The sequence below is a fragment of the Rhinolophus hipposideros genome, assembly GCF_964194185.1.
Source record: "Rhinolophus hipposideros genome assembly, chromosome: 14".
In the NCBI taxonomy this organism is placed as follows: Eukaryota; Metazoa; Chordata; class Mammalia; order Chiroptera; family Rhinolophidae; genus Rhinolophus; species Rhinolophus hipposideros.
The window spans coordinates 35,819,481-35,841,801 of record NC_138060.1 but is presented as its reverse complement, the minus strand read 5'-3'; the positions used below and the strand labels follow the sequence as shown (position 1 = coordinate 35,841,801).

Below are 22,321 nucleotides of genomic sequence, written 5' to 3'. Positions count from 1 at the left end.
GACAAATCATCTTCAGGGCACACAAGAGAATTAACAGTCAACACAAGATTTCAGTTCAAATTGTTATTTCCTCATTTGCAGCCTGAAATTTCCCATCTTGTGCAATTCTGCTCTCAGACATCATGACATCGACAATTTTGAGATGTCAGTGATAAGAAAGCCACTTAGTCACATATTATGCAACCTAAGAATCTTCCTCCCCTTCATCCAAGTTCATCACTTACAACCGCAGTCTCTGGTCACAAGGATGTGACCTCCGGCAGCAGGGAGGAAACACTTTTTTGTTCTAATATTTCATTTTGTTTTCTTCTCTGTTCACGGCTTGGGGTAAGATGTCTAATATCACCAAAATCAACTTTCTTTTCTTTTTTAAAAAAAGAAATTATTCTTATTAAGGATGTGTTAAGGGGGCGGTAGAAGGCAACATCAAAGTTTTCCCAAATGGGAGTCTGATGTGAAACCACAGTGGAAACTTTGTGAACAACTGAAGAAAACTGTTGTTTTTTATCATCTATCATGCTAGGTGTTAGCCACAGAAAGGCTGCAAGTCAGCAAAGTGTGAACAGAAAATCTTTCAAGAAAGGAGCTTGTTTGTGAGCTCCAGAAGGAATGGTTTAATTGACTTAATTTTCATTTTTCAGCTCTTGTCTGTGTCCACCATTGAGAGGTTAACTATGTCTCAGAGACTGAGCCCAGGGGTCTACATTCCAACACCTCCAGGGGCCATTCCGGTAGAGAAAGTGACCAGTAGGAAGCCCGGGGACAAACTCATACTCTGGATATGAGCAGCTGCTAACTCTCTCCAGCTTATTGTTATACAAGGAATAAAGGCTCCATATTGCCAGAGTTTCTGGTAATTCAAAAGAAACCAGAAACCTGGAGTTGTATGAAAAATCTCCTTGTCTTTAACTTTTGTCAGCCAATACAAAACATGTTTGAACCCCATGAAGGCCAAACAACATACGTCTGGAGATGAGATAGAGGCCTCCAGCTTCAAGTTTGCAACCTCTGTTAAAATGAAGAAAACATAATTTTTGGAATCAACCAGACTCCAACTCTACTATTTACTAGTAGTGTGACTTTGGGTATTTGATTAATTCTGCCCAGCCTTAGTCTCCGTACCTGGTCAGTAAAGACTATGTTGCAGGCTCGTTGTGAGGATGAGAAAGAATATATGTAAAATGAGTACTAATACATAGCTGGTATCAACACATATAGATGGCTACTTTATCTTGTCATCACCTAAATGTTCATATTGCCTGGTCCATTTTAATAAAATTCTAGCACTTTGGAGCAATGTAAAAATGAATACCTCAGATACAGGTGAAATTACTATTTTGGACTTCATCCTCCTGCCTCAGTACACAAAAGGGTGATGGCTTACCACTGCTCCAAGCATGAAAGAGGCGTGTTCCATGGAACTCTTCCATAAGCCCGCTAGCCAAGAAGGAATTGGGTTAGAAGTTCACAGCCCACTTATTTGGGAGTGGGCGAGCCCTCCACCATGGAGCCATACTTCCCCTTCTGTGCTGCTACCAAGGATGCTATCATAGATCATATGACAACCTAACCCTACATACATGTGGGGAGGTAGGGAGTGGGGAGAAAAGATGGAAAATAATACAGGAATAGGAGAGTGATTGACTTTTAGCCCCACCCCATATAGGTAGCCTAAGCACCCTGGTGGTGGTCTACCCACTGCACGTTCAAGGAAAGGAAGATATTTAAGTCATTTGAGCCCTCTTTCTTGAGGTCGTGACCATCTGAGCTTCCAGCCCTCTGTGTCCAAGATGGGGTGAGTTATTTTACTGTACTCTGTGGTCTTTAAGGACACAATCCATATCTTTTTCATACATGCTGGGGTTAATTTCAATGGCTGTACTCCTTTTTCACGGGGCTGTTATGAGCAGGAAATGAAATAATGTAAGTCGATGGGCTTTGTAAATATAAAGTGTTATATGGATATATTATTATAAACAATAATAATCTTGCATTACAGTCCACTAATTGATATGTTAGATATAACTACACTAATTATTACTAACAATCATAATTATTATCAACAATCCACCAAAGCACCTGACTCGTCATAATATGTTTTCATATGGAATTGATCCAAGGATAATTGGTCCTCAGATTTACTTAGAGTTTACTGTGGAGGAGCTTAATAACTGTGTATTAATATTAAATGGTAAAAAATAGAATTACAGGTGCTTGGAGCACCATTGTAGCAGTGTGGGAAATAATTTGGCTTTTTCCAGTGAGGACAAGTCCTCTGCCATTCATACGATCTCTGCCGAGGCCCACCGCATCAAGGGCTTAGCTCTGTTCATGGAGAACAGTCAGCATGACCAGAGAATGGAGCATATGCTCCAGGAAACTGAATGAAAGTCTTTGGTTCACAGCGGGCGGCCCTTGCCTTTTGAATCCCTGAGAAGTGTTCATTTATCCTACCAGCATATATCGTTTCCTTTCCAGAAGTTAGTGAACACATCAATATCCACCAGAAGGCAGGAGGAAATCGTTCTCACTCTTCACTGGAAGATGAAATGTGTTCTACATTATCATTACACTGAATTGCACCATATACTATTGCCTTGCTACGGCCAGGAGTGAGTGCAGGGGGGATGTACAAAAATAGTTATCGTTATAATTTAGGGAAATTCGATGGTAGGTCTGAAATTCTCAGTTTGGAATGTATTTCCAAGCTACAAGTTTTCTCTTTCTTTCTTTCTGATGGTTACAATCATAGCCATTCAAGATTTACTGAAAGTTTCACCCACTAAATGCACCATCCCATCTCCATATTCTGGGAATAAACGGAAGCTTCTTCAGCTTCTCAGCCCTCTGACATAGATCCCAAACCCTGCTGGTCTACAAAGAGCAACAGTCTGTCGTGAATTTCAGAGCAATTGAGTTCCAATATTTTAAAGACATACAGATGTATCTTGACTGACTCAGTACTGGTAACAGCACAGAGGTCAAATTGCAGGTCTTTTTGAATCTAAAAATCAGGATTACATTTATTATTATTATTTTTTAAAGAAACCCCCTGCAGGGCTCCCAGATTTTATTTTATTTATTTTAAAAAGACGGAGCTCATAGTGGCCCTTGCGGGGATCGAATGGGCAATCTTGGTGCTATTAGCACTACGTTCCAACCAACTGAGCTAACCGACCACCCCCACACTTACATTTTTATGATCCGCTTTAGAAGTCAAATGTTCTGTTCCATTGCTAACACAGGCTACAGCCAATTAAACAAGCAAACAATTCTCCTCCATACGGGAGGCCATCTGAAGTCAGTTCTAACTATTGCAGCAGTAACCTGAGCTGTAAATCAGGGCATAACAAGGTCCTTTCCCTGCTGGAAATTCCCTGCTGGAATTTCATTAGGAAAAGCACAGGCCAGAAAGCATAAGTAACAGAAAGAATCAATCTCTCGTTACAGCTCTCCCCAAAACACTTAAACTGTAAAATCAATAGCCCGCGGTAACATTTTTACAAACTCCCTTTCGTCTTCTCCCCACCCCAGCCAACTTCTCTAGCACACCAAAGATACTCTGGATCTAATATTAAAGATGTCAGTTGTTCAGTTACACAAGCTTCTTTCAAGTGCACACATGTTGCTAGCGACTACCTCACTGGACAGGGCAGACAGAGAACTCTTCCATTGAGTTCTATTGAATTCAGGGAGTTCTATTGAACAATGTTCATCTAGACAGAGCCTCTTTTGCCAAATTTTAAAATTCTCTATGAAAGATAAGCTCACTTTGCTTTTCTCTCTCTCATCCTGACACCCCCCCAACAATCTCTTTATTATGCAAATCAGTTTGGCCTCTTCGATATGTTCTTTTTCTCTTCACTTCCTCAACTACCAGAGTCCCTATAACTAAGACAACCAAGGAACTAACACAGCCAGCATGAATTCTCTTGTGCAAGGCTTTCTCTTCATTCTGCAATTCTGTACATACAAATGTCTCTGTAAATCCACACATTTTCTAGGGGATACAGGAAAATTCACTTATCAATAAATTTTGTCCCAGTGGACTGTCCACATTTGCTAGCCTTCACTAAACACAACTCGTAGTACTTACAAGGTTGCAGTAGACTGCCAGGGGCTTCTAACTTGTAACATAGGATTACTTGCTGAATTTATAGTGAAGAGTAGGTGTTAGCACTAAATAAATACACAGTACATGAGAGGATGAATGATTTTCCAAGTTACTATGAATTGTCAGAAGGTTTATGTGCCCATCATGTACCTCTTTGCTGTCATACTTGCATTCATTCTATACCCTTTCCCTGCAAACCTTGCCAACTGGCTTGCATCAAGGTTTGGTCAATGGAAAGCACTGACAGAAGACCAGAGAGCAACAGGTAGAGAGATGCTGGGGTATTCTTATCTCCCTTTCAGACATTTCCAGCCCTACTTGCAGCTCCGCTATCTTTCCGGCTCCCACCAGATAGGCCTTCCTTCCATGAATCTAGCTTCTGCTAGGTGGCCTAGCTCTTTGGCTCTGGCATCACTATCTCCTTTTGTCCCTCTCATCTGGTGAGTGTTTAACTGGTTCTGGAGGGGGAGTAAGGGAGGTGAGAAGAACCCTGATTTAAAATGTTTGGGAATACCTGTTTTGTAAGTACTCACACTCAGAATTGCAAAATGTCTGAATAGTTCACAGTCTACTCCGACAAAGCCCATGCAAGCTGGCTTCAGCACACTACTACTCACCCAAGTCAAAGTAGCAGTTAAGTGACTGGGTTCCCTCACAGTCCCTCTGAGTTTCTTAGTATCTCCAACTTCTTTGTTATTAGTTACTTCTTGAATTAAATCCTTTCTCTTAGCTACCTGGCCTGGGCTCTGTTTTCCCGGCTGTATCCTGAATGTATACTGCCAAGAATGTAAAATCTATCAGACAAGAGTTTCTCAAAGTGTTGGCATAAAAACCAGCCATATCACTAAGCATGCTGGAAGTTCAGCTGACCTTTTTGTTTTTAAAGACTAAGACTTTCTAGATGAAGGAAGCAGTGAATTAATTTACACTGTGACACAAGCTTCTTATCTCACCTGGTACTAGTAACAAAACGTTTGTGGCCTGGTAGCTGTAAGCAGATCACACTTTGAGTAACACTGTAGTAGAAACTTTGGAAAAGCAATTTGGCAATATGTATCAAAAGCCCCACAAGTGTCCTACCCTATGTCCCACTAGCTCCACTTTAACAGAATCTCTCCGAGAAGCTCATCCCAAAAGAAGAGAAAGGCCTTAGGCACAAACATGTTCATTATAGCATTATTTAAAACAGGGCATTTTTGGAAGCAACTTCAAAGTGAAAAAATAGAAAAACAATGAAATAAATCCATCTGATGGAATATTATGCACTTTTAAAAATTATAATTATGCATATTATAGGGCGATGGGTAAAGCATATACTACTAGGTCATAAAATCAGAAAAGAAAATTTTATATGCATGATAAGAATCATATAATATGAATGCCAGACTGACAAGACTGAAAAGAAATTATCAGGTGTCATAACTGAATTATATAAAGAGGGTATTAGGAAATGAAGTTGTTTCTTCTAATTTTCAGAGTTGCTTTTTTCTAACATAGGTATTCCACTTAGTTTTGTTAAACTAACTAAATAACTAACTAAATAAATACATAGATAAATAAAATCCACTACCATAGTCAATGTGAATATTTAGAAGGGCAAAAAAAGGGCATTATACATTAAAGATACCTGCAAATGCTGTTTTATGTTTACAATAGGAGCCTGAAGTTAAATTAGGATCCGTGACCTGCCCATCTGTGCCTCATTCCCCCCTGCAGGGTGCCTGTTCACCTGAAGACATTTGCTCACCACACCCTGTGGAACCTCCCTTTCAGAGAAGTGGCTTTGATCACATATGTACAGATAAGCAAATGCGCCGCCTCCAGGGTCTTTCGAGCTATCTTTCTCCTGCGGGAGTGGAAAACTCTAACCCCTACAGGAGCACCTTCCAACTGTTTGCAAACAGCTGGGAGAAGTACTGAAGGCTTGAAGAGTTTGTCCTCAGAGATCCAAAGCAGGTAATTGTCTTCTCTACTCAGCATAGCTTCAAACCCAGTATCCAAAGTCCACCCACTACCTGGTTCCCTTAGGGACAATTAATAACTGCTTACTCTGCTGTACCCCGTTCCTCCCTGTCCCCCCCCCCCTTCACCGCCGACCAGATCTTTAGAAGCATAGCTTACTTAGACCAGGGAACTAGAAGTGAAAAAGAGAAAAACAAAAGAACTTGAAAACCAGTCCTCATCCAATTTGTTTCAACTTGTAAAGAAGCAAAACCCAGCTGCAGAGTGCAACCTGCAATACTGCCACACAGCCATCAGGCTTCGCAGCTGCCCACCATACGTATAAATATTATAGCGTTGAAGAGCTCAGGCTCGAGAGCTCCACCGGCTAGATGGATGCCAATATTAGATGTGCCTTCCACTTACCACCTGAATGATCTTGGGCAAATCCTTAAGCGATCTGCCGTTGTTTCCTCATAGGAGTCTTGTGAAGACTAAATTAGTTATTTGATATAAAGCCCTTAGAACAGTGCCTGGCACTTGATAACCACCCAATAAAATAAATGTTGTGTGATGCAGTTCCTGATAAGGCAGCGTCTCTGAGCTCCCCAGGGGCCATGATGTCCACAATGAGCACACGGACTAAGGGTAAATGTCAAAATAGCCACGGCACTAAAACAGCCACATTGAAATACCATAATACAAACAGAAACGCAATCACATTCATTTCTAGAACTTTCCATCTCATCAAAATAAACCACCGAAAGATGGGAAATGCCAAAACCTTTTTGAACCAACCCTCCAGCCGTGCTTCTGTCCATGTGTTTAGACAGGCTTACCTCGAACCACTGCCCGTGGGACTGCATCTTGAGGATGACACAGGGGTCTGGTTTGGAAAGGGCATCTCTGTCCGAAATGCCTTTGCAGGCCACACGCAGCTCAACTTTGGTCAGGCAGGGGCTGTTAAAGATTCCCAGTGTATTGGCAGCAGACTCATAAATGTTGCTCATCTTCTTCATTCTGTTTCAGGCAAGAAAAAGAGGAAAAAAGACATGCCAATCACTGCAATATTTGTCAAAGGAGAAAGCCTCCCCTTCAGGAAATTGTTCAACACACAGTTTCAAATATTGAATGTATTTACTCTCACTTTCCACCCCAGTGGCACAGTTCCAGTGAAATAAACAAATAAACAAAAAAAACCCACCCAAAACAAAAAACAAAACAATAAAATCCCTACAGGTGTTGGTGCATTTGGCTAAGAACACTGTTTTCCTATATGATTTGCATACATTTGCATAGTACAATTTTTAGTCTGTGAAATAAAATTAATGAATTAGTGCAATAGACTGAAAACTATAATCTAGTTCTATATTAAGGGCATAGACTGTGTGAAATTTTACAGGTTTGTTGGTTAATCAATTTGATCACATTCCAAGTTTTTAAGACTCCTGAAAAAATCCAGCTCCCCTTTTCCTTCTGTGGGATGGCACAGAGATGTGTGTTGCCCCACCTGAAGAAACAGTCCGAATTTCCCTTCCCTAAACCCTGGCCCATCTTCTCAAGACACCTTCAGGAAACCAGCTCCAAGACCGAGGTCCAGAATCTGATTTCCTGCCCAGTTCCTAAGTTCATTCTCACCTTTCCTTTCTCCACTCCTGCAACATCAGGATTCAGAATCAAACTGGGGAAAACAAGGGGCAGACGGACTGTATGAGAAGAAAAGCACAAAGCCTATGATTCTGGACTCATGGTACCTGCAGCCACAAATAGGCACCACAGACCCCTTCCTATCTCCAAATGATAACTTTTTAATAACACTTTGCATCAGAATATCCAGGGCTACAGGGATCCCCCAGAGACCACCTTCTCTGAAGAAGACTGGACCTGTAAAGACACTGGAAGTTTCTCTCAGGAGCAAAATTCAATATCCTTCTCATGAATTCTGTTTCCTTATAGATTCCTTAAGAACAGCGGCAATGACTTCCTCCACCTCACGTGGCATTGGTCCCCTATAGTGGAATCTCTTCATCTATAAAACGTGAATAATCTCTCCCTCTTTCTTCCCTTCCTCCTCAAATATTCTGTGAGTTTCCTTCTGATAACAGGCACCATACTAGGTTTGAGTACACCTCACCACCTCTTTCACAGGGAGATGGCATCTCTGAGGCCTCTCTCTCTCTCTCTCTCTCTCTTTCTCTCTCGCTCTCTCTCTCTCTCTCACTCGCTCTTGCTCTCACCAGCTGCTCTCTCCAAACTTAGCTTCTAGTTCCATGCCAAAGCCAAGCCTTTTCCACTCTAACAATGCCCCCTCCTTCATGGCTGATGTCACTGGAATTTTCTCTCCCAATGCTCTATCACAAGGCTCTCTACTTTGCTCCCCATTTTTCTCCTTTCTTTCTTTCCTTTCCTCTTCCCTTCCCTCCCTCCTTCTCTTCCTTCCTTCCTTCTTTCTTATATTTCTTTCACATTCTAACACTCTAGAACCCTATTTATCTAATTATTGTGAACATATATTCTTGCCTATGTAGGCTGAAGGGAAATTGCACTGAATGCCAAAAAGGTATGTCCTATAACAAGAGCAGACAAACTACGGTCTGAGTGCCAAATCTAGCTCATCACCTGTTTTGATAAATAAAGTTTTACTGAAACTCAGGAATGCTCACTTATTTATGTATTGTGTATGGTTGCTTTCACTCCAGTTGCAGAGTTAAGTAGTCGCAACAGAGACTGCATGGATTGCATAGCCTGAAATATTTACTATATGGCTCTCTTCAGAAAAGGTTTTCCATACTCTGTTCTAAAAGATCAGGTCAGGGTAAGTTGTGGTTGGAGAGGAGTTGGAATTCTGTTTTGTATGTTTCTTTGGGGGATTAGTTTAAGGATAAGAGTGGCTGTATTTTTAACCATACTAAACATTAATAGGGACTTTGGGACACCTGTTTTTTTTACATATGGAAAACATCAAGCTCAGAGAGGACTGGCCCCTTACCCATGTCACACAATTATTCCAATGGGAAAGCTGGGGCTGGAATGCCAGTTTTCTATCTTTTAGCCCAATGTTATTTTTACCATATGTAAAACCTTTAGCCGAATAAGTATTTGAATCTACCAAGGAACAGTGGATATGACACTTGATTGATTTCAACCTCCACCCAGAATCATATTTTCCTTCTATTTCTAAATCCATTGTATTCATACACAGAAAATACACAAATCCTAAATGCACAGCTTAATCAATTATTGTTCCTATATTTTATGGGTTGAAAGCAGACCAATTATCAGGGCAATGTAGACGACAGAAAACACACGAAATGCAATTTAGAAAAAAAGTGAGTGGAGAGAAAGCAAATAGACTAGTGGGAAGCCGGCTTATGTGGGAAATGTGAGGTGAACTCTTTATCAACTTTTTGATAAAGACAGTTTATTCTTCAATCAATGTTTTCCTGAATTCTGCTTTTTCCAATGCATGAATTGGCTCCTTGCAATCCACGTTGCCCTTCTGCACTTCTGAGGGGCCGCCCCTATCTTTGGGGGACATCCCTAATGCCTAGTCTCAACTGTGAGGTGTAATGAAACAAAGACGCAAAGAGACACACAGTTCTTTCCAAGTTTAAATCCTGGCTCCTCTACTCATTAACCGTGTAACCTTGAGCAGGGTACTTAATGTCTCTCATAGTAAGAGCTTCCTTGAGGAGGTGCTATGAAGTACCGATGAAACATATGTAAAGCGGTTAACACAATGTCAGGCAGGTAGTAGATGCTCCAAAACTGGAGCTATTGTTACTATAATCTGACTGCTTTTAGGATAAAACCATTCATTCTCCCACAGCCAACTGGAACTCTTAGACTGCCCACTATTATTATCAAGATCAAAGTTCTACTAGACCCGTTCAATTCATTCTGTCTTTGCAGCCCACACAGTCTGGGCATACCACCCTCCACAGAAGAGCACACAGACACCCCGCAAATCAGTAGTCGAAGTATTCATACACATTAGCTGATAACTCTGACATGTTCAGAAGGCAGATAGTAAAACAAAAGTGACAATCTAATCACATACGCCAAAAGCTGCCCCAAATAATTTAAAATTATTAGGAAGGCTTCTTGAAATATGGGTTTACATGCATAATCATTAATGATATATCCTATATCATGAGTGTACTGAGTTATTTATTAGCTGTCAGTAAATTTAAATAGTTTATCAACAAACAAATAAATGAACTGGGGGCATTATTTACATAAGCTAGTGAAGTCAAATATTCAGAGCCTTTTTTTTTAACCAATGGAGCATCTGATCCAGAAATTTTATGGATCATTCCTTTAGGCAATGGAAACACTTGGAGGATTTAGAGCTGGGGAAATGAATATGGTCGAATGATCATTTGATAAAAATCAGTCTGGTACCAATACGACAGTTGGGCTAGAGGAGAGAAAAACGTTTTTGATTGTCTAAGGCTGTTATGCTGGTCATTATCTATTCCTCATTTCCCATTGATTTTTCTCCCTTTTCCTGCCCAGAAAGCGAAGAGACTGACTTTCATTGACTGCCAGCTCATTGTGTCTGAATATATATATACTAGGGGTACCAAAACAATGGACACATTTTAAGAAAGGAAAACTATATTAAAACTGTATCAAAATTGTAATACTCATTATATACCAATAACAAAAGATGAATACAAGTCACAGTTGACTTCTGCAATTACAAGAGGTGCTCAAAGTGGTTACCATCAGTGTCTAGATACTTCTGATTACAGCGAACTACTGCTTGAGCAACATTGACCAAAGTATCCACTTATATACACGTTTTGGCTATATATACACATATATACATATACATATATACATATAAATGTATATGTATATATGTATATGTACAAACTCTTTTAGGTCAGGGACTTTATTGCATCCCCACTAGTATTCAACTTGATAATATTTGTAGACTGATGATGAAACCAACATAAACCCTCACTTCTGCGGGGTATGGTACAGCAAAGAAACGTGGGGCTACTAAAGATAAAACTTCCGACTTTTCACAAGTATATTATACCTAGGTCCTGGCTTACCTCCCTGTCCATGCACAAATGAAATCCTTGATTAGATGTGTTAATGTTCATGAGTTCCTCTGGCTGCCCAGAGGTAATAGCAGCCCTGATCTTGACTTTGGAGGTAGTACATAGGCCAGTGAAGTCAAATTGTTTGGCCCTGGCCTGGCAGAAGCTCGCTGCTGAAAGGTGATCACAAAATAGGGCTCTGTCAATGAGTGACGATCTACCTCCAGCCCCAGATAAGTGGAGTAAACAAGTAATTTCACACTCTGTTAGAGAACAGGATTAAAATATGGCCAGATTATCAATACATTTTCCAAGGCCTATTTAAATCCTCTTTGGTGCCTTTGATAAACTATCCTGGTCTTACAGAGACTAATGTCTGTTGAGAATTATTTTGATGAAAGCTGACTTTTGGCCAATTTTAGAAGCAAATTATAATTGTCCTTTCACTCAGATAATTTAAGTTATTTTAAAAAAAATTTTAAAAAGCCATTTCAGCATATCTGCACTCTCTAACAGGACAAACCGATCTTGAAACTTAATTAGTTTCTGAATGAGTGGCAAACAACAGCAAGACAATAGAGAGCTCGAGAGGGAAGCGAATCAGCTTGAGTTCACAGGGGAACCAGCTGAGCAGAGCTTGTCTGAAAACTGTGTTCAGAATAAGTGCACGATCACTGTTCTACTCGCTTTGGCATTATTTGCCCTTTTTAAATGTCGAAGTACATCCAAGGGAGCCTGGTACGCTGGATGTCTCTATCATACATTTCCATCTCAAGAAATATGTATGGGGTATGTGTTGTGTGCCTGGTGCTGTGCTGGAGGCTACAGGCAGTGAACATCCTGCAGCCTCAGCCCAAGATAACCAGTTGTTATTTGACATTCACTCAGCTCAAGATAACCAGTTGTTGTTTCACTGGGACTTGTCAGTTTATTTCATATTCAACACTCTTCGCTCTACTTTTAGATCCAGGGTAAATCTCTTAGGTGGCAAGAGCTGTGCTAGACACTGTACAGGATGGAGGGAGACGTGAATGAGACAGTCCGTCCGCCTAAAGGTTCACACTCTGGAGCAATGCTTTGCAGACTTGAACAGGATCGCGAATCACCTGGGGGAGCTTGTTAAAAAGTAGTTTCTGTTTCAATCGTCTTGGTTGAGGCCTGAGATTCTGTCCCTGGGTGTCACTGATCCTGCTGGCCTGTGGACCACATTTTGAGTAGCCAGGTTGTTGCATATAAACCCAGCACCTATAAAACAAGGCAAACTGCTCCAGATGTTGTTAAGATCAGACACTGATATGTAAGATACAGAATGATACAGAGAATAAGAATATGGACCTAGCATCACAATATTTGAGGCTACCACAAGCTCTACTACTCACTTGTTGTGTGACTTGGGGCAAGTTACTTGAATTATCTGTGCCTCAGTTTTATCATGCATGAAATGGAAAATAATAATAGTTCCTACCTTGCAGAGTTGTCTTGAGAATTATATGAATTAATGCTCATACAGTTCTCGAAGAGTACCTGGTCCATTGTGAACATTCAATAAATGGAAACTATTATTGTCCTTTTAAAAAATTACACCACTAAGTTCATGTAACATTTATCAACGTCTGACATATCCGCCAAGCACTGAACATTAAGTCATCAGTTACTCAGGAGACTTTCATCTGATCGTCAGGGTAATCCTGTGGTAAGTCTGGTTAGGATACCCATTTCTTAGGCATCAACTTCTGCTTAGAGAAGTGAAACAGCTATACATAGCTATCCAGCCACAGTGTGGGAGAACAAGGATTTGAACCCAGAACTCCAGGTCCAGAATTTAGACCCTTAACCACTCTACTACTTTTTCTTGCCTCCCTGTGGGATAACTACTTACAGAGACTCAAAACAGTGGCAACTAGAGACTTAAACATTGCATATTTCCCAAAATTTCTTGACCCATCTGGTTCCCCTGAATGTCACACTGTAGCTATCCCTTCCTTCCTCTTTCCTTCTACTCCACTAAACTTCCAGCACTCTTCTCCCTTAGTCTTCTAGACTTTTGGATTCTTTAGCAATTTTTTCTTTCATAGAGAGTCCATTATTTTGTAAATTCATCTGCCTGCTAGATTTATCTCCTCTCACAATGTCAATCTTTACTTACTCTGCTCAGGTCCCCCTCAGCTCCCAGTTTGGCAATACAAACACTGACTGACTTCCCAAGAGAGTGCGAAATGGAGAAAAGCTGTGAACATTTATACTTTTTGTCCTCAGTAAACATCAAAAGCTTTATAAATTTCTTTTTAAAAAAGCCTGCTTTCTTAGCTACTAACCACATATACTAACAACAAACCACACATATATTGTTTCATCTAATCCTTGAGACAATCTCTTTAGATAGGAATTGTTAGCCCCATTTCATAGATGTAAAAAATAAAACTGACGTTAGCTAAGCAACTTGCCCCAAAATCATAGTTGGCAAGTAAGAAGGACAGGAATTAAGCATGGGTCTAATGGGACTCCAAAATCTATGTTTTCGACCATTTCTTATCAAATGACTTACATTCTTAATTTGCTTAACTATTACTTTTTCCGAAATCATGCAAAGGTCAACTTCAACCCTGTTCCAATCTTAATAAATCTCTCAGACATAGTGTGTACATTAACAAAATCGTGCTCTAGCAGTCTTTAAAAATTCATTTTTCTTTTCTCCCCTTATTCTCAAGGCAGCTCGAGTCACTTTTGGAACTCTATAATGGCAGCCTCATCAACAAGTTGATGGGTCTGGGAATTCAGTGTCCCTGCTTTGATCGTTTTGAACACAAGCAGTTGATGATGAGTTATGGATAGTGGAAACCCAGAGATAAAACCATGTGAACCACAAAAGGCCATGGTTCTAATGAATATGATTTAAAACTGACAATATGTGTATGTGAATGCTTTTGTGGTATACACTACGTCAAATCACTCAAGTGTAGTAAATTATTATTTCAGGTCATTTCCTGAGCTTTCTAATTTGAGACAACGGAGAGACCAAAATAAAAAATCCAGCAGAGATCCTATTTCCTGAAAAACAGCTTTCTTGGGAAAATGTGCATAAGGAATCAGATATACCGATGTTCTAGGAACTTCCGGGCTCACATTTTTGTCTCTAACAATGAATCATAAAGACGAGATTTTTCTAGAAAGCAATTATGTCCACTGCCTCTCATTCGCATTAATTTTACAGCACTCAAATGTCATCCACTTTTATGAGAACTGGATTATAAAGTTAATTGGATAATTATAAAGTGATGAAACTTTTCAAAGTAAAACTAATAAAATAGCAAAAGAAATCACATAAATAACAGTCTCTTCCCTGTCACAGCCCCTCTTTTTCCTACCATACCAAAGGCAACTACAGCTCCTGAATGAGAGGAGAATAAAAAAGCAAATTCAGATGATGTTTTTATTATTTTGGCACTGAAGTAATTTCCTCCCGTTTCTCAGGCAACTACATTTACCATAGAAAGATCAAATCCTAGTCCTACTTTGTTCAATTATTTTGCCTTTTTAATATAATCATAGGTTGGATCCTTCTGCTCATGTCATGTTAACAGGAAGCTGAGGGCTCACAAAATGGATTTTTATGCTTCTGGTCTCATACTTGTGGCTAAATTTAAAAGAAAAGGAGCAAGATTGTTAGGTTCAACAGGAGCAACTACAGACAGCACAGAAAGCCAGAAGCCAATTTCCTTGAAAAAGCATAACTGATCTACTTATGGTGTTTTTCTGCTCCTACACCTTCTCGTTTAAGACTTACTTTGAATGACATCCTAGCATTAACATGCTTTTGCTTACTTGGCAGAGGACAACATGCTGTGTTTGGAGAAAGAAGAGGGCGTTGAGTAGATGACAAAGTGCAAAAAGAAATACCTCTTAGGATACAGATTACAACCTCTAGTTCAGTGCGGGCCAACAGAAACCTGAGTGATGAGGGAAACGTTCTATACCTACACTGTCCAGGACAGTGGCCGTTTGCCACTGGTGGCTAGTTCAAGTGCTGAAATTTTATTTCATCTTAAATTTAAATAGCCACCTGTGGCTAGTGGTTACCATATTAGATGTGTACTGGGCATATCATATTAGACTACTGGTCATAGCTTTCTTGTATTTCTTTGTTTCTCCTGAAGACTAAAGATGAATGGTGTTGCTCCAAACAACATTTTCCAACATAAAGGCAATGGTTAGGACCTTAACTCAAAGCAATTCATGAAAACAGAGAAATCTAGCTTCCCATTATTTAGTGGAGACTAAATGCACAAGTGTAAAAGGACTGAATAGGTCCAAGTTTAGCTCATAAAGGCTTTCCTCATCTGCCAGTGCCAGCTGATGGGTGGCGACTGCATGGAAATAGACTACACAAGAAAGGCTGCATGAGTAATTAACAATGGCTGCCATCCCAAAGCACGAAAGAAGAAAGGCACAGCTCAGGGGCTGTATTCTGCTAGTACTAAGAGAAACCTTAGGGAAAGAACTGGAGTGAAGCTCTCCTTAGAACTTCTTCCTAACGTGGCATTACCTTTACACCCAATGTGTGATGCTGTTTCTACTAAAAGTTTCAGAATAGTAGATTATAAGTTTTGTGGCAAATGGCCTTGCTAGAGCAGCTCCGGGTGAAAACAAGCGAAAGACAATAATTTAGCATATGAACTGGGTGTGTTTTGGGGGGAGTTGAGAGAGGGATGTTTGAAAGGGAGGACATTTTGGAGGATAGCATATTATGTTTCTCTCAGAGATCAGTTATGTGGCTAGCCAACATAGACACATGGAAAATGCTTTGGGGAAGAGTAAAGAGATAGCAGATATGGAAAGAGTGACATCCGCATGTGAGCATTCACATACGGACACACACATACACACATTTCTCTCTCTCTCCTCCTCCCTTCCTAAGAAGAAGTGAAACAGCTATACGTAAAAAAAGTTCTATGGTCTATCTAAGGTAGTTCTTTTAAAAAAACAACAACACAGACACAACATTGAAAGCTTAAAATAAAGTGTGATTTTTTTAAAGGTAAATAATAAAATGGCTAACTAGCCTGAACTACAGGCTGTCTCCCCTATAATTAACCATGGAGGATCTATAGAAACAAGAGGCAGAATGAATCAGAGGGATTAACAAACAAAGAAAAAATTTGTGAGAAACTCCAAAGGGGGGGGCGACAAAGTAGAGAAAAACTTGTGTTTTTCCTGCTTTGCCCTCAAGTTAGCATATGACATTCACTGTAAAAGATGGGCAATTAGCCAATAAATGTTTGTTGATTTGAAGCAAAATTACTAAAATAGATGCACCAAAGGGATTTGGAAGGAGCTGGTAACCACAAGATGGCCTCAGGGTTTTTTTGAAAATTAATTTGGGGAAGGTATTCAATAATGTTGTAAAGTTTTTGTTGGGTATCCGATGGACATGCGTCCTATTTGGGAGACCACCCCAGGGATACTGTGGATACCTGATCATGGCATTGTACACCAGAAGCTAAACATTAATGAATGCCAACTATAATTTTATATATATAATGTGATGGTTCAGTGTGAGGTCGGAGGGATAGATGGGGGGAGGGGGGTTCACAGTGTGAGGGATATAAATGATGAACGTCTAAGTATTACCTTGTCTTGTACACCTGAAACTAATGAATTAAAAAAAAAATAAAAAAAAAATAAATAAAAAATAAAATAGATGCACCAATAATTTAAAATGAGTAATAATAATAATACAAATATACTTAAATATAAAGATATGATCAATAAGAAATACGAAAACAATTATGAGAAGAAACAAGTGGGGTTTTAGAGGATAAAAGAAAATAAAAACATGAATAAAACAAGTGAGGGTTTTTGAGGAGGAGAAGGAGGAAGAGAACCCAGAGAAGGAGACTGATATCTCTGGGTCCGTTACCAACCCATGGACCTTCCCTGGAGAAGGACGCCCTGATTGTAGGTTTATCTATTTTAATCAAGAACGAACTATTTTAAGGTTTGTATCTGCAAATCTCACTTTTCAAAATGTCAGAGACTGTTAAAAACATTGTTTTAAAGTTGGTCTCCCAATTTTGAGTGAGAAAATTTCCATTCTCTCCGTCTCCAAAATTCTTTTAATACTCTAGAAAAGGGTAAATATTTACGTCAGGTCTTGAAGGATAGTCCATAGGTCTTAGAGTTGGCAAGAGAAAGAAGACAGCATTACAGGGAAAATAGAACAGCTTGGGCAAAGGAGTGGAGGTCTGAGGTTGGGTGGTCACAGCGGGGAGTACACTGACTGATCTATGTGGTTAGAATCTAGGGCGTGTTAGAGAGGAGACTGCACTGAAGGACCTTGTATGCCTTGCAACCAATAATAGCCAGCATCATTTACTGGACATTTCATTAGGTTTCAGTGATTTCTGCCTCACAATTTAGTTTCTTTCTCATTTAAACTTCACAACAAAGGTATAGGCAGTTATCACTCCCATTTTACAGATGGGCAAACTGAGGCTCCAAGAACCTTTTTTCTTTGCTTGTTTGCTCTTTAGTTGTTTTGTTTTGTTGTTTTTCAAAGGATCATGCAACTGTCTGATGTCACAATCTTGTTTGTTTCCAATTGCACTGGGCAAAATACAAATGTGAATAGTTAACTCCTCTCTCTGTAATCCTTCAGTGAACTCCAGGTACTTTCGGGATTAAGAACAAACTTCCTAGTACAACACACAGAGCCCTCCTTCCCCCACATCTCCACAGATGTTTTTCTCTCCAACCACTGCAACTGAGGTGCTGTTTTTCACACATTCATGTGGCTCAGTCACAACTCTTAAGACATCTCATTGTGTTTTTGAGTTATTCATCTCGTTCACACCCCAGTCTGGGTGATCTTGGAGGTCAAGGCTGTGTCCTATTTATGTTTTTATCCCATTGCCTAGTAGGATACCGGGTTCAAAATGAGAACTCAATCAATGTTTGCTGAATGGATGAATCAATCAATCAATGAATGAAACCATCTTTGTGTTCCTCTATGGAAAACAATCCTCCAAATACATTCAGCAGGATAATTTACTCTCTGGTCTAGATATTAACCAGAGTTTCCTTTTTCTCTGCCTGTCCTCACTCATCTCCCCATCATGGTTTTTCTGGTTTTATCTTTATGGTAGGAGGTAGAGGTAGCTGACTTATGTTTGAGAGAACACTCATTCAAGGACAACCTTGCAAACAGGCAAGAAAAGTAATTTCATTTCCTTTTCTGTTTGCATTGATGTTATTTAACTTTACATATAAAAAAAATCACTGCAAAACATATTAGATGTATACATAGGACCAAAGCCCAGAAGAAAATACACTACAATGTTAATATTAGTTTATTTCGGACTTCTGGTATTATAGGTGATGTTAATTTTCTGTGTTGTGCATTTTGATATTTTCTAAATTGTAGATAATAAACATGCATGTATTACTTTTGTAACAAAAGCACAATAAGGATTATGTTTAAAGCATTAAGCAAACTCTGCAGACATGAGTTCTTGTAAAATATTGATGTTTAAATCTAAAATAAGCCTGTGTTAATTATACATATATCAGTGAATTAAGTAAGCTCCAGATCACTTAAAATGTATGTTTCCTTTACTACAAAAATTAGTTGCCAATAAAAATCAGGATTGTATTGAACATAAAAACTTTGTAATTCATGCTTTAAATCTACTTGGCTGTGACATCCTAAGGAACTTTCACCATAAAAGCAGCCCATTCAAAGAAGAAGTCTTTCAAGGGCCCCCACAGCCCTTATTCCTTTGCCATTCAACAATAGAAGTTGCCCATCCATTACAGACAGGGGTCTGAAGGGGCAACAACATCAGGGCAGTGACTGTCCATACCAATCGTTGCAAAGCCCATTTCAAGACTTGAAGCTGTGTCCGAGTGGCTGTGCCTGAAGTGTGATCTCTGTGTGTCTCCAAGCTGTGTCTTTTCCATACCTGCACTTGGCCATGCTTGCCCGTACTTTCTAAGGCAAACATCCTGAAGTGACAACTCCGCTGTCCACACTCACTCCAGGCCAGATTGGAACAGATGGAAGAGCATTAGGTCTCCCAGGCATAAGCCAGGGGAAGCTGTCATTTGAAAAGCTGTTGTGGCCCCGACAACTCTGTCAAGACATGGAAAAACTGAAGGAAATGAGCAGCAGCTGGCTACTCAAGCATCGAAGCCTGGCTTCTGATACTGACAGTGAGTAACAAGGCTCTGGACACAGCCCAGGGGAGAGGGCCAATCGTAGGATTAGCTGAAGGGAAGCGGAGCTAGAGAGTCTTCCCAATAACGGCTGCAAATAAAGTCATTCTGATTTCCAGTGTCCATTAAATAAGCCTTGAGGAGACAGGAGACTCCCTCAGCCTCTGACATGGTTAAAAATTTTCAGGATAAAAATTTTCAGGTTTATACGTCGCACATCATGCCACCCTCTCCTTTCATTACCAATGACCAGCCCATAACTAGTCCTCACACACACACACACACACACACACACACACACACACACACACACAGAGGTTTGCTGTGTTCCAAAGATACCAATGAGTTGACTGCTGCATTTACTTGCTGTTTATTCATTTGTGCCAGAGAAGAAGTATAGCTGTCACCTTATCACAAACACCAAGCTCACCAGGGACCAGAGATTCCCTGTAAAGACCCAGATTTGAATGTCCTTTGGTTCCATCTAGGTCTCCGAGTTCCTTCACATCCACCAATACACCAGTACACAGATGCTGACTGAGAACTGGGAAAAAGGGATAAAGCCAGTGCCTTCATGGACTGTAAGAGCACCTAGCTTGATGGCTGGCATGGAGGCAATGTTCAACACACATTTATTGACTTGGTCAATAAGTTAACTTTGACCTTCAGTGTACTGTTCAGTGCATTATCTATTTTCTTCAATGAAGGGGTTGGTCAGCATGAGCAGAAAGGCAACCTTGACATTATTCCAAGCCAACTTAAATTTTCCATCCTCCCACCCCTCTCTCCCTTCTCCATATACACTTAGCATGCTGGCTCTCACCCTAATAGAGCATATTCCCTCCTGTATTGTAATTATCTGTTCATCAGTCTGTCTCCCCCACTCTCAGGTGAGCCTCATGAGAGACTATGAATGTTCCCGACTACGGACCCAACACCTTATCAGTGGTTGGCATGCAGTAGACACTCAAGAAATATTTGTGCAGTGGGTGAATGAATGACAAAGGGGGCCCAAAGATGCTTCTGAGTTACACAGTCTGGACCAGTTCTAGCCAAACCCGAGTCAGTAACATTTTTCTGGCAACCTCTCCCCAATAGTTACTATCACTCCTTCCTTCTCTTTCTGCCTAATAGTAATAATAACCATCATGGCTAAATGGCCCTTAATGTGTGCCAGGAATTGTTCTAAGTACTTTACTTGAATTCAGTTCTTTAATTCTAACAGCAAACCTGTGAACTATGTATTAGTATTAGTAGTAGTAGTAGTAGTATCCTAATTAGAGATAATGTGACTGAAGCTCAACCAGTTAATGTAACTTAGCCAAAGTCACGTGGATACTAAGTATCAGGGTCTGACATCAGAGCTTGTTCTTAACCACTGGCGTCCCTTCCGTGGCCCCACCCACTCTCCCGAGTATCATCTCTCTTCTTCCATTCCACCTATGGCATTCCTATTGAAACCATGGCTGTGAAGTTATGAAGTTAAGACAAGGATGGTACTAATACAGACCCCAGTGGTTTCTGGGTAACTCCTACCACACACAACCCTGGGCCTAATTTAAGGGCTACAGAACTAAAGGATGGTTACACACCTTCCAAAAGTTTGCCAACCCCTCCTAGTTTTGTGATCTCTGTCATGGAGACATGCTCCAGGTTGCCAACCCACTCATAATAATCTGTTTTGAACTTCCCTTTTGCTGGAAAATAAATAGGAGATCTGAGTGATTCGTTATCATGAGATGGAAGAATTAAACTCTAAGCATGAAGATGCTTTAACCAGAGACCTAGAATGACCTCATCCAAGGCCTACAAGGGAAAACCTGTCAGGCAGGTGGAGATTTCGGCTTTGTGTTCCCTATCTCATTTCTATCCCCCTCCACGTCTTCACATCTCCTCCATTAGGCAGGGCCTTTGGCCTCCCAGAGCCCCCTCACAGTACCTGCACTGACTTGCCCCTTTGGCAAAGCTCCAAACACTGTTCTGCACATTCTCCCTTATCAAAATTCACCTTTTCTGTGACCCATTCTCTCCTGCCTAACTATCTTGTTAGAAAGCTCTCCAACTAATTAGGCATTCTGTCAAAAGCGTGTACTCCTACTCCTTACAGGTTTCTTTTTTTCTTTTTAAAAAAAAATCTTTAATGGAAGACTCCTGGAGATGCAGAGCCTTAGCGCTATCAAATGAATCTGCATTAACAGCACTGGCTGCCTGACAAGCTTCCGAGACCGGAGAGACCCTTTCTACAGGAGGTACTATTCTAGCGTGTCTTAAGGAGCAATCACTTGAGCACCGGCTATAACATGGACAAGCAGGGCAGGTCCTTTTGGCTTCAAGTGCTACTGCAACTGTCCTGTGTAGAGTTTGCAAGTTACATGCACCACCTTGGAGGCTCTTGCTAGTCAGTGACTGACTCCACTTGACTCAAAAGACAGTCGTGTTAACGTATTAGCACTTTTCAATGGGTGTTAACAACAAGAAGTGGAAGGGACCTTAGCTTTCTCGTTCAGATAGACTTCATCTTGAAATCTAGCCTGTAGTAGTCAGGGTCCCGACAAGAAACAAACGGCACATCCAAATTAGGGGCTTCAAGGACAGCACAGCAAAGGCACAAGAGAATGAGCTAGAGCCCAGAGGGACAGAATTATATAGTAAAAACTGTCTTGAGAAGAGTAGGGACACAGCCGGCCCAGAGTGACCTTGCAGGGAAGGAGTCAAAGGAATACCTATCTGGACCTCATCCTTTATTCTGAACTCCTATTGGGGCTCCCTCCACCAAAAAAAAAAAAAAAAAAAAAAAAAAGAATTGGAAGCTAAAGGACTTATATATGGTCATGGTTATTTATGGGGCAGTTGTAGTAATTGGAGACATAAAGATATCTCACTGCACAACTTTCAGTGGTACATTTTTCAAAGACTGCAGTATGAATGGTGCTCCCTGCAGTCATGCGATACAACAGCCCTTTTAAACACTTAGCATAGTGCCAGGTAGATAGTAAGTACT

General features: G+C 40.4%; 1 protein-coding gene across 5 annotated transcripts in view; it reads right to left on the bottom strand.

Moving 5' to 3' along the window:
• The window catches only part of CPNE4 (copine 4), a 389,988-nt gene that overhangs the window by 283,998 nt on the left and 83,669 nt on the right, over nt 1–22,321 (bottom strand). For all 5 annotated transcript variants that reach the window (XM_081072347.1, XM_081072344.1, XM_081072345.1 and 2 more), the window contains exon 2: nt 6,895–7,075. In XM_081072347.1, coding sequence (XP_080928473.1) covers nt 6,895–7,075 — 181 coding nt within the window. The remainder of the gene's footprint in view (nt 1–6,894; nt 7,076–22,321) is intronic.